Below are 17,210 nucleotides of genomic sequence, written 5' to 3' on the forward strand. Positions count from 1 at the left end.
GTAAAGTAAAATTTTTTGCCTGTGGACTGTCAATGTATGAGCTTATAAATCTGGAATGATTCTAGAACAAAAATATCTGAAGTAGTGGCCACTGGGTCTGTGTAGCTTTAGAAACAGCAGCATAAAATCAGGCTTCTTTTTTAATTTGACTTACTTAATTCCCCTTCGTCTCATGACTTCCCTTATGCTAATGACTGCTTTCTGTCATGTCCCTATTAAAACAGGGAATGCAAAATTGCAGGACTGTTTGAGAGCTGCTTTGCACAGAGCAGTGTGTGGTTTGAAAACCACAAGCCGAGCAGCAGCTGGCAGTAGAAGCCCAGCTATGGCTCTGGAGCTGGAGCCAGCATTTAAGACATGGCCAGTTATGGCTACTATGAGCAGAGGCAGAAGCAGCCTAACAAAGCTGGATCTTAATCTCAGCCCCTGACCTATCCTGGTGTTTCTATCACCTCTAGATGAAAGAACAAAAGCTACTTTATTTGCTTCTCTTAATCTATGAAAAAACCATAGTATTAACTGTACCACAGGCAAATTGGGTGTATTCTTTCTGCTTGTTGCATAAACAGCAGCAGCCCAAGGCACTGCCATACACAGTCTTGTTTTGTGGGATACAAAATGAGAAGCAGTGGATCAGTTCCACTGAGTGGGTGCCAGTTGTTGCAATGAAGCCCTGATCTTTCAGTGAGTGCTCACTGAGCAGAGAAATGATGTAAGCCTGGCTCTTCTAGAGGAAATTCTCCATGAGGAAAATCTCTGTCCTAAAATTACTCTAGAACTCACTTGATTTACTATAAGCTTTAGAGGGCAAGAGTTTACTACTTCTTTATGAATGTGTAAGGAGATGGCTTTATCATTTTTCCTAAGTTTGTAACGATTTGAGAATTTCCTGTTGGGGAATGTGTGTCACTTAGAGTGGGAGTGGTAAATAGTGGAAGAATCCCTAGTCTGGACACATCCAAGGGCATGGTGGGGCAAAAAAAAGTGGAGCTAAAGTCTTCCCATTTAAGGTGAGGAAAAAAAGTCAGATTTTCACCTGATTTGCAGGTGAGTTGAAGACAGTTTTGTGGTTAGCATTTTGTAGTCTGTCCTGCCAAAAATCCTCCACTTTGTGTGAATAATAAGACTAGAAAGAGACAAAAGCCAGTATCTGGGAAGCACATCTGTGAAAGACAAGGAAGGGGGGTGGAGTTAGTTATCTTGCAGTAGAGTGTAGACAGGAAAAAAGGGTGATACAGAGAAAAGCCTAAGCATATTATTATGTATAGTTTGCTGTTGCTATACCCATGGTGTAACAGGTTCATGGTCTCATCTGACCGTGCTGTTTTTCCCCATTTGGCGTGTGGTTGAACCTGGTAAATTGATATTTTCTATGTTAAAGTATTTGATTTTCCTCTTCTAGAAACGAATACTTACCGCACCCCTCTCTATGGGCAGCCCTCCTGGTGGGGGGAAGATGATGCAAATAACAAGGAGGAGAGAAGGCAAGAGGAACATTACTCAGGTAATGGAGGTGATGTGGGGTGGGAGAACATAAGGGACACAAAATTTTGGCGCACTTTTGATATTTACTGTGTGAAGCCATCCTGTTTCAAGACTTTAATTACCGCTTCTTTTTTGTGCTTGTATTTGCACATTCCTGTGTGTAGGTTGCTGCTGCTGAAACTGGAATAAGGGAGAATTAAAATGTTTTCCCTAAAATATTTGACCATTAGAAACAGCAGTTGTGGAGTAAATCACTGAACTTGTATGAGAACTAGTTATATGGCAGTTTCTCACCTCATCATCCTTGGGAGCCATTTAGTCTTAACATTCCTGTTATTGTCAATCTGTGTGTATGGAAGAGGCATCTTATTTTCATTTGTGCAGTAAACCTGATGTTTCTATCAAGCATGTGCTCTACTGCGCAAAGAAGTGTTTTATTTCAATGCACACACAGTGTATCTGTTCTCTAGCAGAGAGGGCTTGTGATTAGTAGACTTTTCAAGAAGTTGAAACAAATGAGTAGTACTGAAAAAATGTGATTTTATCCTTTTTCCCCCCTTTTGTAGAGAGATCAAAAGAGATAACCCAACATGAAGAGGAACTGAATGGGAATATTTCTACTTATAGAGATGCCCAAGAACAATCTGTGTTTGCCTTCCGGAGAGAGCCAAGTTACTTTGAGATTCCAACTAAAGAATTTCAGCAGCCATCAAAATCTCCAGAAACACAGGTCCATGAGATCCCAACAAAGGATGTTGATGCTGTGGTAGCCCCTGTTGTACAGAGTCATGCCTCTTTCACCATTGAATTTGATGATGGTACCCCTGGTAAAATAAAGATAAAAGACCATGTAACTAAATTTTCGCTCAGACAGAGAAGACCCTTCAGTAAGGAACCAGCTCATACAGAGGTGATGTCAGCAGAGAGCAAAGTGGCTGACTGGCTTGTCCAGAATGACCCAAGCCTGATGAGAAGGCAGTCTGCAGGAGATGATGTTTACAGTACCAAGAGTGACCTGCCAGTTCATGTAAGGACGCTTAAAGGTGAGTGAATGTCTTGTCATGTGGACATAGTGCTCTGTTGGCCATGCAAATGCAGCATAATAAAAGATAAAAACCCTTCTCCTGTCAAGGAGAACTGGACTTAATTATCTCTGCTCCAAATTTGCAAGATGAAGAATATTACTTTAATGACTGTTAATATTTTGAATGCAGCTAGCATGCTCTTCACCTGGCCCTGAAGTCATGTGTGATGTTGGCTTGGGAACATTCTAATGTGACTCCTCTACGCCTGTCTATAATGCCAGCTCAGCAGTAACTGGTTGAAAAAAGGATTTTAAATGTCTAAAATAATTTCCATGTGGTCAGGCAGGCTGATAAACACAGGTATTTCAGTGAATTTTGTTCTCTTGGCTTCTCCTAGCTGATGGAATGACTTTCTAACTGTAGTCCAGAGCAGTCTAAGCATGATCATCCTGTTGTACTATGTCTAAGTGTGATCATCTGGTAATGACCAGAGCCAGTTGGTTGGATGACAGAAGATCCTGACACAGAGACTACTGGTAGAGTTGAGATACACATGATCCCCAATAGAGGAAATTGTTGTGCTTGTAGGTAAAGTTTCTTCTCTTAACCTAAAGCTTGTCTGAAATCCTCTGTTCAAAAACATCAGATTTTGTGGACCTGTGTCTTGTTAAGTCTGTCACTGAGGAATTCTTTGGGGATTTTCAAAGATCTGAGGTGAAGTGTGGAGCCCAGTTCTTACTGCAGCTGGTGGGACTTACATGATGCTGATGCAACTTTGAATATATTTTGCAAGATTTGGACTTGCTCAGGTTTCCCTCTTGGGCCATGCACTGAACAGCTCGGAGGAGACCACTGATTCCTGCCTTCTCACTGCCTTGCCTCTGGAAAAGCTATTGTTTTGAACTGCAGCTTGAGCTGCTAAAGTCATACTGAAGGTTACCAGACCTACTTGTGCTTGAGGCCCTACTTAAACCACGACAGAGCTATACCTCGTTTTCTCTTAAAGGAATATTTGCTTTGACCTTCTTGGAAAAAATCCCCAAACCTTGTCATAATATGAAGTTTTACACCTCCAAATTGCTGTTTTGGGTACATATTTTTGGGAACCCTGTATGTTCATAAATGTTTCATATTCAGCCATAGGGTTTGGCATGGCATGGAAATTGAGCTACTTTGTTGCCATTTCTTGGTTCTAGTCCTTCCCAATAAGGGACAGGGTTGAGGTTCCCTGTATGGGTATTTAGGGTTTTATTTTCAGTGCACTGTGACTGTATAATGAAAGGGTTTGTGTGTTGGGATTTTTTATGTTATTGTCATACTGGATTTTGTTGACTTATTGGAGAACATTGTCAGGGATAGAAATGTGCTTCAGTGGTTTTGCTCTTTCCTCTTTGGAGAAAACTAGAGAGTTGGGCAACTGTTGCTGTTGTGATGCACAGGAACTCTAGAGACTGGCTTCATTTGCCTCTCTACAGTCCATAAGGCATGGAAAGAAGCTGAGGTAATTCAGTGCATAATTTGCATATCAAGAAATCAACGCTGGACATTTGATTAAAACATGCAGTGTTAATGGCCTGAGGAGTTGTTCCAACTCTACTTTGGCAGGTATCATTTATCTACGATAGCTGTGCAACGTGTTCTTCTGGCAGGGCTAATTTTGAAGATATCTTGGAGACTACTGCTGGCTGCCTACGAGGTTTGGGTCTCCAGGATCAGAGATGCCCACCATTGGGGCTCTCTGGTAACATTTGTTCACTTCCAGGAACAATGTGATGAATGTAAAGCCTGGTATCAAGACTGCAGGGTTCAGGTCTTTGCACCTTGAGGGGATGGGCATGGTGTTCTGCTGGGGCATCCATGAGCATGGTGCATGTTTTCCTTGTGTCCTCACTGTTTTGCATTCATCATAGCTCTTAGCCAAGACCTTTAATTTAAGAACTTTCCCTTCCAAGGGTGAAGCTTATCAGCCCTCAGGGCACAATGCAAAGTTTGCTGGCTTTTCTTCATGAGTGTGTTAGGAAACTCTTTGTAGAACTGACTCCTGGTTGAATGGACCTTGCATTAAGTTCTAATCTTTCACAGTTAACTTGATGTAATAAATGGTCTTCACCCATGAGTCTGGAGAACTTGCCAAGTAGGTTTGAGCAGTTTTCCTTTCAAACACGTGGTGTTTTAGCCAGTGTATCTTGCTACATATTACAGTCTAGAGCGCAGAGACCTCTTTCCCCGTTCTCCCGATGACAGGTTCCTGGTCGTTGACTGAATCGTGTTGTGTGCCTTCACACCCGTTTCCTTCTCCAAAAAAAGGTTTGTTTTTTGTTTTACTTTTAACCTTTTGTTTTAATTTTAACTTTCTGTTTTACTTCAACTTACTTTCTGAGTGTCCTGAGCTAAGGTGCTGAGGGGCAGGCAGGCACTGATCCATAGAGACAGTTGTAAAGATGGTTGTTGCTAGCATAAGTGAAAATAATTATAAACTTAATTTAAGCTTAGTGAACTCTTAAGTAATGATTTAACCTTTGCTTGGCTGGTGATAGGATGGTGTAACTCATGGGGGTGTCGTGGTGTGATTCTTAAATCTTCAGGAAAAGTAAAGAATCCTGCAAAATTACTTTTCTATTAGCCTCTGGTTTGTTTTCCCTTGTAGAGGAGAGTGACGTGGGTGCGTCACGAGATGCATGTACTTGTAATGCACTGACCTGGTCTTTCATCATGGGCATTCACTTTCATGGGATGCAGTGCGAGGGTTTTATTTCCTGATCCTGCAGAGATATTTCTGCTCTGTAAAGGAGAGAACCCAGTGAGGTGGTCTTGGACTACAGTAAATGAATAAAATGGCAAAATTATATAATAATTTTTACTGAAATTGAAAAAAGAAGGAAACAAGACATTAGGTATGTAAACCAATTACCATTACAAAGTCAGAAATCCATGAGGTTGGAAGTACTTTTTGAATTCTTTTTAAGTAAATAATTAACTTGGTAGCCAACCAGTGGTGAAAGAGTGGGGTCAGGAGAGACCTGCTTTCTCTTTTATTTCTTCTGATGGGGTGCAATCTCTGTACCACACAGATGTCTTTGGAGTTTTTTAATCTTACAGAATGCTTTTCTTGTATCTGAAATGATAAAATTCAGCTGGGAGGTAATGACAGGGCTGCAGTAACTGAGAGTATGAAGGTCAAATGTACATACCTTGTTTCCAGGCCATAGGCACGAGGACGGGACTCAGAGTGACACCGAAGACCCCAAGGCAGAGAAGGAGACGACGCCGGGCAGCGAACGTCCGACAGAGCAGACGAGGCTGCAGCGCCAGATGAGGCGTGACCCCCACGAGATGCTGCACAACAAGCAGGCCTTTGTCATCGAGTTCTTCGAGGACACACCACGGAAGAAGCGGTCCCAGTCCTTCACGCACAGTGCTCACTCATCCCAGAGCGACACGGATCCGGGGCTGAAGAACAAGGTTGAAAAGCGCAAGAACGCGTTGCCGGCGGAGAAGCCAGGAAATTCAGTGCCGCCATCCCACCTCGCAGCCCAGGCGGGCAAAGCCACCAGCAATTCCTGCGGGACCCAAAGAACGAGCTCCTTCAAGAGGGAGAAGACGGAGGATCGGATCAACTCTTCATCTTCTTCTGCTCCCAGAGCCAAAAGCTATGGGAGCGTTGGGAGGAAGTCTAAAATGGCTCAGGATTTTATGGCCGAGTACTTGCGTGAGACGGCTCAGTCTGGGAAGCCAAGCACTGAGAAACCAGCCCCTCTGCCCATGCCGGTAGCTCCACGCGTGGTTATATCCTCAGAACCAGAGCCTGCCTCTGCTCCACCTCCAGAAGTGAAGTCTGCCCAGGGCAGGAGGAATGATGAGGAAGACAGTGTAAGCGAGACCGGCACATACACCATTGAGACAGAGTCGCAGGACAAAGAGGTGGAGGAAGCGCGAAAAATGATAGATCAGGTAAATGCTGCTTTTCTGTGCTTGGCCAGTGAGCTGAGGGCTGAAGGCTTGGAGGGCCTGAATTAAATTGCCATGAAGGGATACAACTAGGTGCAGCAGGGGGTTATGGTTAGGGGTGGAAAATCATCCTGGGTGACCTGTGCTAAGGATAGGCCGCAACAAACTGTGAGGCTTGTCTTTAAATAATCCCATCAAAACAACAGAATTACAAACAAACAAAAAACCACAGAGTCAAAGAAGGCAAGATATGCCCATGGCAAAGAGCTGCCTTGCTTAAAAATGAATTTGGATGCAAAAGTGAAAGAGTGGGTTTGCCATCTGTTTAGAGGAAGGGCAACACCTGAATAAAGATCAGGCTGATCCTGCTGACAGCAGTGGCTGGGAGCAGCTCTGCTCTTTCTAGGACTGCTCCCAAGCCTCTGCCTTGGCATTGCATCATCTCCTGCCCACTGTCAGGAAGATGGGAGCTGCAGCCCATCACTGATGCGTCATCCCATGGTAGGCCACAGGAAATGCCAGGGGCTGGTGCTTACAAGCCTTAGTGGCAGATGTTTCTGTATTTGGCTGTGCCTGATTAGAAAGGCAGTGCTTGCTGCAAGGGCAAGCGGCAGCTGGCTGTGATAGCAAAGGGTGTGATCTAGGGCAGAGGCAATCCCAGATGGATCTGTACTTGTTTGGATTTTGCAGAGTGAATGGTAGCCTAAAAACAAGACTCCAGAGATGAGGGAGGTTTAAGAAGAACCCACCCAACTAAACAACCGCAGGGCAAACCAAAGTTTGGCTGATTTTCAGGTTTAACTCTCATCTGCGGTCTATTATGGAAACAAAACTGGCAAGTTGTTATGAAGATTTAGTGAAATGTAGTCAGGAGGATGGCAAGGTTTAAAGGAAGCCTTAATTGAACCTGGCTTTAGAGCTTTGTGTACAGTGTTTATGAGCCTGGATCTAGCTTCTCTCTTTTGTTTTTTATTATATTTGTTCCTTACATCTTGTTTGAAATGTGATCGGAAGCTTTCAGGGCATGGTATTTAAGCCACAGCAAGGTCCTAGTCCTGACTTTAGATGACTAATTTTTCTGGTGGGGAAATATGAGGGAATATGCCACAAAAATACAGGTATTTCTGGAGAGTAGTCTTGGCAGCCATGTGACTTGGGCAGGCAAGGTGACCAGCTTCTGGTATTGACTGTGCCGTAGACTTGGTGCAGTGCAGACCTGCCACTTGTGAAACAGCTGATAACTGAACCTCAGTGTTCCTGTCCAGGAAGAAAGAAAATTAATTTTGGACTTGCTTAGGTTTTGAGGTGTCTTTTCTCTGTATTCCTCCACCATTGCATGCACATTTTTTTAACAGAAGTGAAAGCAGAGATCTTTATGGCCGTCTCTGTTCATCCAAGGCAACCTCTGTGGTGGTATCTTCCTCTGATCTTCGTGCAGTCAAGTGAGAGGAACAAGCCCTTCTGAGGCATGAGTTTTGGTCACCCCCAACAGGAAGGCCTGCTTCAGGGGGAATCTGTCCAACGAGTTCAAACACTCACCCATCTCAGGTGCATCCTTCCCCAGTTCCTTGTGGCAGTGCAGGGCTGTTTTGCTCAGCCCACTCTCAGCTACAGTCTGTGAAAGGCACTGGGGATGGAGCTTTCCCATTTTCGCCATCTAAGTCTTTGTGAATGAGCTGGTATATAACGTTTCTGACACTCATCCTAAATTTCTCTGGGCTGAAAAGGGACTCCTTTTCAGTGAAAGTTACTGCTGTTAAAGGCAACACTCTAAATAATGAGGGTGAGAGGAAAGGTGAGTGTGAGTGGATTCTATGATTATATTTAAAGCTGCTACTGTGGAGTACAGAAGAAAATGATTTACACAGTTCGCATGGAAGCACTGGCGAGTGTTTCTGGCCCCTTGGGATTATAGTTTGTGTGTGACTAATGTTTCACGGATTTGGATTTTTGACTAATGTTTTTCTGTTTTCTTGCATTTTAATATTCCCGTGCAAACATCTTTTCAGGTTTTTGGTGTTCTTGAGTCGCCTGAATTTTCCAGAATCTCTTCAGCCTTTAGGCCAGTAATTAAAGGTGAAAAAGATGACTCCGGTTCTCAGCATCTAATCAGTGAAAATGGCACTAGTCAGAAGTCACCCTTGCTCCAGGCATTTTCCTCAAAAGCTGTGAATGGGTCTCAGGCTGAAGCGCAGGTACGGGCAGTCCAGGTGGATTTCCTGGGATAGTGGAGGTGTAGATGGGTTTACTGTCTGGATGTAAATGTGATGTCTAGCTTGATTTCCATCTTGAGCAGACCGAGTGATGTCTGTACGAGAGGAGAATTTTGTGGCTAGGATTTGGTGTACAAACCGTCTTTCTGACCTCATCTTCCCCACCTTATTGTAGATGTCTGCAGCCACTCAAGGGAGTCAGAAGTGGGTGTCAAGGTGGGCGAGCCTTGCGGACAGTTACTCTGACTCTGGATCTGTCTCTGGGCAGGGTGATGGAAGTGCAGGTAAGTCTCATTTGACACCGCTGTTTGAGGGTAGCTGAATCTAAACCAGGATGATAGAAAAAGCAGAAATTAAGGGCATCTGTGTGCCTGGCTGTAGCTTATTTTCTGTTTTAGCTACAGTAGTTGGAGATGGGAAGCACTGAGTGAATTGTTCCTAGTGGATTGAAGATGGAGAGAGCCTCTGGTTTGCATTTTGGAGTTATTCAAGAGGTTCTTAAATATTAGGTTTGACATGACTAAGGGGAACCTGGGAAGGAGAAAGCTTATAAGGGCTTTGGGTGCTAACCAGCCCTGAGCTGTGATTCCTTAGACTGCCTTATGATGCCGGATGAGAACCCTCTGCATGTAGCCTTGGAGTTAGTTCCTGACTTGAATGGTTTTTGTGTACTTCTCCCGTGTCTGGCTGTGCTGAGAATTTAGGCTGTTCTAGGGTTTTCTGTTGAGTGGCAGGTTTAAAGGGTGGAGATCAGCATAGAAAACCAGATATGGTGGGGAAGAAAGGAAGTTGGAAGACGTCAGACTCCCGTCATAACTTGGAAGACACCTTACAGACCCTGTGGTTCTCTTGGTGTGTGAGAAAAGGAGAAAAGCACTTTGTTGGCTTTTGGAAATGTTTTCAATTTTTTTTTGGTTGGGATTACTTGTCATACCTTCTTGCCATCGACAGCTATAGATAGATCTAGTAAAGATTAGAAGAAACATTTGTTTCAGAGATCATTGCCACTGTTTTCACACCATGTTGGATGCCTGACTCCTGGAGTGCTTGTAATATTACCATAGCCAAATAACCAGTTATCCTGGTATTTAACAGTGGTATCAGATATGGAGGCCTGGCCAGCAGCATGGGAGAAATACGAGCACTCTTTCTATGGAGCCTGTCCCTGCTGATAAGCCCACACATGCTGGGGCAGTGAGCTCTAATTCAGAGCCTCTTGATTATTACAGGCTCTTTCTCCTGGGACTTTGCTCTGGGATATGAGTGTAGGAGAACTTGTACTGTGAAAAACACCATCTATTTAGTCAATGGGTAATGTTCTTCAGAATGGCACTTAAAACATGGCATCACTGATGTCTGATGGCTTTTCATCTCATTCTTGTGGCCTGATTGATGCTAGATACCAGCAATGTCATTATCCTCTATAGTGCTTGTACTGAGAGGTATATTATGGGAGAATGAATCTGACATACTAGCTTGAGAAGGGAAGGTGTTGAGCAGTGTGATTCAGCAAAGGAATTCAGTTTAATGTCTGTATTGATAAACCCGAGAGAGCAGGGACCAGCCAGGCCTTGATGATGTTCATATTAGATAAAACCTTAGTTCTGAGTACATCTTGTGAGTGCTTTTGTGGACTCACACTTTTCAGGATCAAGCTCTTCCTAAACAAATAAATAAATAAGTGGCACAGTTTTAAAGTAGTTGATTCTTTTCCACTTAACTCTCTTCAGAAAGCGGGGTACCCCCAAAACCTGGGGAACCAGAAAACTCTGTGCCCTCAAGAACAAGACGCCTTCTTCCCCAGCTTCCACCAAGCGATAAATCAGACAGCCCCACTCCCACGGTCCTGGTGTGCCAGGAGTCCTATTCTGAGGTTACCAAGAGAACCATCGTGAAGGACCACTGCGTGGAAGCCTATGGCGATTCCAGCAGCCGCCTCTTCATCCAGGAAGACCTGGATCCGGATAGCCTCAGCGATGCCAGCAGATCTGACGATGGCTTCAGCATGGAAAAAGGCAAGAAATACAAAGAGAACAGCAAAATGCTAGAGCAGATGGGGGAAGACAATAGATCAGAGAGCCGGCAGCCAGGAGCCTGCCGGATCTCTCACGTGAGAGCTGTGAGTGAGCCAGTTTCTACTTCGTTCTACATTGGTGATGACAGCAATGATGCGGGGGTTCCCTCCAAGCTCTCTCTGAGTGTTACCCATGCTCGAGCAGACAAGGACAGCAAGGATCCAGAGTTTTCCTTCAGGTGTGCTGGCACACCAGTTTCTGGAAAGCCACCAGTCAAAGATGTTAGTGCTTATATAAACGCGGCTGGAAAAGTAGTTATTTCCCTTCATCAGAGTCTTCCTCAAGATCAAGAAAACATGTCAGGAAAGGAAACAACATCTTTTGTTCGACAGGAAAGTTTTACCAAAGATAAATCAAGCAGTGGTGTTCCTCAAAATAAACTCCCACATATTTCAAGTCACCCTCTGCTTAAAGATTTAGAGGCTGTTCGTTCCACTCGTATGGACTTTAGTCAGGACACTCATCTTCTGCTTAAGGACACTGAAACTGCCTTGGCAGCACTGGAAGCCAAATTGCTTGGTCAAAGCCAACAGGTGGAGCCCTCGGAAACTGCTGGTCAGCTGGAGGACTCCTTGTCAGGGGACTCAGATGTAGACACTGCCAGCACAGTCAGCTTGGTGAGTGGCAAAAATGTCCCAGCAAGTGCCCCGAAACGCAAAGCAGTCGCGAGCTTGCAGAAGGAGAAATCTTCCTCCACACCATCCATCCAGGACCAGTGTGGGCAGCCCAGCGCTCGGGACAGGCTGACGGAGAAGCGGAAAACACAAGCACCAGAGGCACCAAACCGAGCAGAGGCTGCCAAACGCTTCCAGATGAAGCGGAGCACTGGGACTCGAGGATCACTTGACTTCACAGATGATGAGAGAAGTTCAAACTCTCCCTACTTGCCGGTCCCGGATGCAGTTGTATCTGACCACGAGCACTCGGTAACCCGGCCAGTTCCCAGGAGGAAACCTTACACTCAGGCCACCAAGGAGGACCAGAGCAAAACGACCTCAAATGTGCAGAAAATCCAGCAGGTTCTCACCCGGTCCAACAGTTTATCCACCCCACGGCCCACAAGGGCCTCAAAGCTACGCCGTGCCCGGCTGGGAGATGCTTCGGACAATGAATGCGTGGATGCTGAGAAAACAGCCTCCAACCCTGACACCGCTGCTCAGGGCATCAAGCAGCCCACGGAGACAAAGAAGCTCTCCCGGCTGGACATCCTGGCCATGCCCAGGAAACGGGCAGGTTCATTTACAGTGCCCAGTGACTCGGAGACGGCGCAGTCGAGGACGGGGTTTTCGGGCCGCAGCGCGGAGTCCTATCGAAAGATGGGCGTTTCGGACGTGAGAGCTGCAGCCAGGAAAACGGCGGCCGCTGCCTCTGCCAAGCAGCCTTTCAGCAGGACCCGTTCAAGCAGTGTCAAGTACTCCTCCTCATCATCCTGTAAGTGCTCCTGCTTTATATTTCTCCCCTATTCCCCTGTTTCTGACTTACAGGCTGCACATGACTGCCAAGGATTAGTATCACAGTAGTACAGGTGCCGCCTTGGTGAGTACAAAAGTCTGCATTAATGAGCAGCACGGATGTTGAGATTTCCTCTGGGTTTGGAGACAGCAGAGCACTCTCATACACAGTGAGATGGTACTGTGGTGATGTCTGTGAGGATACTACAAATAGCTCCTTTTCTTTTTTTCTCCAGTGGTTTTGTTTTTTGAACAACCAGTTGCCATTTGACAGTTGGCCATATTTTTGTTTAGAAGATAGAATTTAACCCCTTTTTAATACTACAAGAAATTCTGTTCTGTTTTACTTGTAACATTCAAAGTTTTCTCCCAGAGAGCTTATAATGGTGTTGGTGACAGCTGATGTCCAAAGTAGCCAGTTTGAAGGCATCTGAAGCAGGAGAAGTTGTGAAAGCTGTTCCCTTGTTCTTCCTGTAGATGTAAATACAGAGCTGGACACTGCACATTGATTATTCCAAGAGATTGACACTTCTGTGTATTTCCACTCACTTTTGCCATAGCTAAGGCAGGTGTGCAGTTGTGATTCCCATGAGGCAGAGGTGTGGGGTCTACATCACCCTGTAGCTGAGCACGCAACAAACCCTTGAAATAACAGCATTTGTCATATCAAAATCAGCCTTCAGTTAAGAAGGAGGTGGGGACAGTTCAGATGACAACTTTAGGATGGTAATTGGTAATGGGAGATTGTCCCTGAAACCTTGGGTCTAAGTTCTGGCCTATGCCTGTAGTCCTTGACCTGCCGTGGATGTGGCAAAGCAGATGTGTTTGCTTAGGATTTTAGGAATGATTGGTAGCCAAAGGGACACGAAGAACCCCTTTGACTGGATTTCTCAGTCCTGTTGAGAGGAAAGCTATTTTCAGCCGTTTCGTGATTTTGTAAGGGGTCTTAGAGTTCTGGATGTGTGTGTCCTTTAATACATTTTCATACAACTGAAGTATTTATCCCTCTTGCAGTATTCATTTTTATTGCATGCTAAAAATGTTACTTGCTGCTTGTTTTGATTTGGATTGTTTTAGTGCATTCAGCTTCACCTTTAATTTTAGTGATTTTTTTTCTTACACACATGTATATGCATGTAAATCAGAATGTGATTAAGCTAAAAGAGTATGTACAGTCTCTTCTCTCGCCTTTTTTGAGATGATGCTATTATTAACTTCTTGTTAAACAATAACAATTTTAAAGCAAGATAATGTGGTCAGAGTTTTCTGAACAGGAGGCGCTCTTTGCACTCCCTCTGCCTTTGGACCACAGGCTTCAAGTCATTCGGAGAAAAATGATAAGTGTTGGCCAGTTCTTTATTTAAATGAATTGGTTTTTGATTTCCACATCTCTGTAGCAGCATGCTAACACCTTTCCTTGTCCGTAGTTACAACAGATGATGCTAATCCTTCCCCTGAATTAGTTGCTCTTAAAATACTAACCTCCTAATTCCTTGATAGGATTGTGAACTTTGTGCAAGCTCTAAATATATGCTGGTGTATTTTGTGCTTCATCATGCTTGCTGTCGTGTGATGCATGTTCCTATACTAATGCTGTTCTAGACATAGCAAATCAGCAGCTAGAGCTCCCTTCCTGCAACAAGAGTGACATGTTGTTAGACTGGACTATTGCACTGTGCCATCAAGACTTTTTTTAGCATGATACAACAACTCTTGAAAGCTTTGAGTGTCAAGCCTAGGGGATAAGGAGGCAGATGTGGCTGATTTATTCCAGGAGTTCTTAGTGTTTAGCTAACCACAGGAGTTCCCAGCTCTCCCAGTGGGAGAAAGTTAATCTTGGTAGTGGAGGAACAGCATGAACTGTCTGGCCGTGAGACAAGAAATGCCAGTGTATTGTTGGGCCATATGAAGTAGCTTTCTGTGAAAGTCACAGATAACATCAGGATAATCCAAGTCACCAGTTCTGAAAGCTAAGGGCCTGTCTCCCCTGCTCCTCTGTGTACATGATTTGTTTACTCAGGGTAATTAAAATGATACTGAAGGAGCCAATTCTGATTTCCCTTGGTGTACAGAGATGGGAAATCAGTCTCATAATTTTAAAATTGCTGTTTAGTGACTGAGTGACTTCTTGATTCTAAAACTGCATTTAAAAACAGAGAGATACAACTCTACTAATTGAATATGAGCAAATTTATTTTTTCAGTGTGTGTATATATATATATCTCCTAAGCCAAGGCATTTTTATAGCTATGGGTGAGATAGCAATGTCTAGGAATTCTTCTTTCACTATATAGTAATTATGTATAGTTTCTGCCTGCATCTTACATGCCAAATTAGTTGGTTTTGTTTGTATGATGTATGATGCTGGCTTAATTCACTTGTAGTGTTTCAGTCTTAGAATAGTCTTGGTAACACAGTGAATTCTTTCAGTGTTGTAATTCTAAATAACTCATCTGGTTCTGTGTTTGGTGGGTCTTCATTCTCAGGGAAGGACAGAAGGGAATGAAGCAGTACCCGTAGAGAGTGTAGTGAGGCAGCAAACATTGGGAGCCCAGTTTTCAGATAAGGACACCTTGACATTTCCCCTGCAAGGAGGACCTGGATGTCTACAGATCTGCAGAACTAATTGGGATAAGTGGGCAGCTTCCACTTGGCTCCAGGGCTTGGAGCCAGTCCTGACTGGGTGAACACTCTTTCTTGTAGAGTGTCATTAATGGTGAATTGTGGGGCAGGAGGTGAACACAGGGGTGTGGACTCCTGTAAATAACACCAAGCACCACAAGCTACTTTTCACTCAAAAACCCCTCCTTCTGCTTATACTTGCAGCTAATTAGAAAGGTTTCTGCAGGCTTGAAAATTGGGCTCTCTTTAGAAAAGGACTTCTGTGGGACTATGAGGAGTCTGAAATGTGTACTTACACACAGAGCTTCTGTGCATGGAAAGCCAAGTCTGTGGTAATAATTTACTACAGTGGAGTCGTTAACACAGTCATTATGATTTTCCATTGGAATTTCCTAGTCCAAATTTGTACAGTGAATGGGAGCCATAGAGGGGCTCAACTTTGAAATAAGCTCAGAGAATGTGCTGTTTTAAATTAAGATCTGCACAGAAACTCTCCTTTCCTTGTGCTCTTGGGCTAGTTTTGTGTTACTTTTCAGCCTTTTGTAGTTACTCTTTACTACTGTCCTTGGTCTGAAACCAATTCATTTTTTATAAGCATCAAGGCGGAGACCACAGGGTTCAGATTACACTTCTACTTCGGAGGAGGAATATGGCTCAAATCACAGCTCCCCTAAACACAAACGCTCCCATACTTCAACAGCCACACAAACACCGAGGATACGTGGCTCTGGGCTGGGCAAACAGAAGCACAATGGCAAAGAAACGGATGATGATGAAGATTTTGATGACAACCCTGACCCATACAACTTCATGGCGCAAACAGCAGAGATAGCAGAAATAGCCAGGTGAGGTGGGGCTTTATCTGTTAACCCACGTGTTGAAAATGGGTTGTTTTCTCCTTGGTGTTTGAATCAAACCCAGGTATGGGGGTAGAAGGAGAGGCTTTCTCCATTTGTTTGTGTGCCCATATCTCCTTTATATCTGAACATTGACTTGGAAGGTTTTCATGAGCCTTCACAGCCTGGATGTGCTGGTTTGTACCTTGTATCTAGAAAAGGCCAAGTTGCAGGGCATTTTCTCTTGGCTTGTTTCTTGTTCAAGCTATGGGAAGTCTTAACTGTTTATACCTGCATATCTCTGCTCTCTGCTGGAAGTCACAGTTGTGTGTGTGGCGTGGTTGGTGTGAACTCTCCTAATCCTCTGCAGGGGAAGTCAAATGGATTAGCAAAGACTGAGTATGTAAACTCAGCACTGGAAGCTGCATTGTCTGATGCTGGTGAGGGAGCAGTAAGAAATCACTGCAGGGCAGAAACCTCTTTGCTTGGCACAACTGAACTGAACTCTGTCTAGACCTTGTATATAAATGAGTCGTTGCTTAGCTTGATGTCCCTGGATACAGGACTTGCTGTGTACTGGTGGTCTGATGGTTGCCTGGAGGACCTCAGCAATAAAGCAAATAGTTTCTTTTTTTAAACAGTGGCATTTGAGGTTTGTCATCTCTAATATGCAACTGTGTTATGCCAACTTTCCAGAAATACTGGTCTTCCATTGTACTGGCCATACTTGAAATACTTTTGCCTGAGGAAGCTGCCTTGTGTCTGCTTTTGGCCACATCGCCCTTGCCGCTGCTGCGCTCACCTCAGGAGGGGTTTTCTTGCCTGAAAGTTGCTGTCAAGCTGCTAGAAAGTGTGTCAGCCTTCAAATCAGGCTGCTCTGCTTTCTACCTGTGCTGCACGAAGCGTGTGTGTGTGTGTGAGATGCCGGCTTCCCTCCCAGCAGCGTTCCCAGCACCGGGGAGCGCTCCGGCTCGCAGCAGCTATAAATAAAGGGTTGCGTCAGACTCGTCTGGCGCTGCACGGTGCAGGGCTCTGTCACAGAGTCTGCCTGGTAATTGCAGTTCTGATTTCCCTTGCTGCTCCCGAATTAACTGGGAGGGGTTTAGAGGAGTCAGAGAGAGTTAAAAGGGAAAATGCCACTTGTTTACAGTACTGAATCACATAATGGAAGTGTTTGGTGACAGCTCTATCCAAACCAACACAAAGAGGGGGGGTTCCTTACGCAGGCAGCTCAGACTGTGTTCTATTAGTTCAACTATGCATTTTCTTTCCAAGGAAATGTTTTGATGAACTGACAGTTTTATCACAGTGTTTGTGGGCCCCTTCCAACTTGGAATATTCCATGATAACTTCTTTTTGTTTGGTGTGGTGTTTTGGGGTATTTTTTCATTGGTTGGTTTGGTTTTGGCTTTGTTCATTAAAAGAAGACAGAGTGTTTCAGATGAAGCTGATTGGCTGTAAGATTATTTTTTCTCTTGGAAGTTTTCCTTTAAAATTACCACAACAGCTACTTCTGGTCTGAAGGGGTTTTTTAAATCTGCTACCAACAAACCAG

General features: G+C 44.4%; 1 protein-coding gene across 12 annotated transcripts in view; it reads left to right on the plus strand.

Annotated features, from left to right (window-relative positions):
- Positions 1-17,210, plus strand: part of CEP170B (centrosomal protein 170B) — a 59,758-nt gene that overhangs the window by 29,003 nt on the left and 13,545 nt on the right. For 7 of the 12 annotated variants that reach the window (XR_011151494.1, XM_069018431.1, XM_069018434.1 and 4 more), the window contains 8 exons: positions 1,403-1,504; positions 2,052-2,528; positions 4,755-4,817; positions 5,713-6,461; positions 8,468-8,653; positions 8,847-8,955; positions 10,402-12,177; positions 15,415-15,664. Coding sequence is in view for 11 of the 12 variants with exons in the window: in XM_069018431.1 (XP_068874532.1) it covers positions 1,403-1,504; positions 2,052-2,528; positions 4,755-4,817; positions 5,713-6,461; positions 8,468-8,653; positions 8,847-8,955; positions 10,402-12,177; positions 15,415-15,664 (3,712 nt within the window). In the remaining variant the exon portion in view is untranslated. The remainder of the gene's footprint in view (positions 1-1,402; positions 1,505-2,051; positions 2,529-4,754; positions 4,818-5,712; positions 6,462-8,467; positions 8,654-8,846; positions 8,956-10,401; positions 12,178-15,414; positions 15,665-17,210) is intronic. The other 5 variants (XM_069018438.1, XM_069018439.1, XM_069018437.1 and 2 more) reach the window with 3 other exon arrangements.

Source organism: Aphelocoma coerulescens, chromosome 5, assembly GCF_041296385.1.
Source record: "Aphelocoma coerulescens isolate FSJ_1873_10779 chromosome 5, UR_Acoe_1.0, whole genome shotgun sequence".
NCBI classification, from domain to species: Eukaryota; Metazoa; Chordata; class Aves; order Passeriformes; family Corvidae; genus Aphelocoma; species Aphelocoma coerulescens.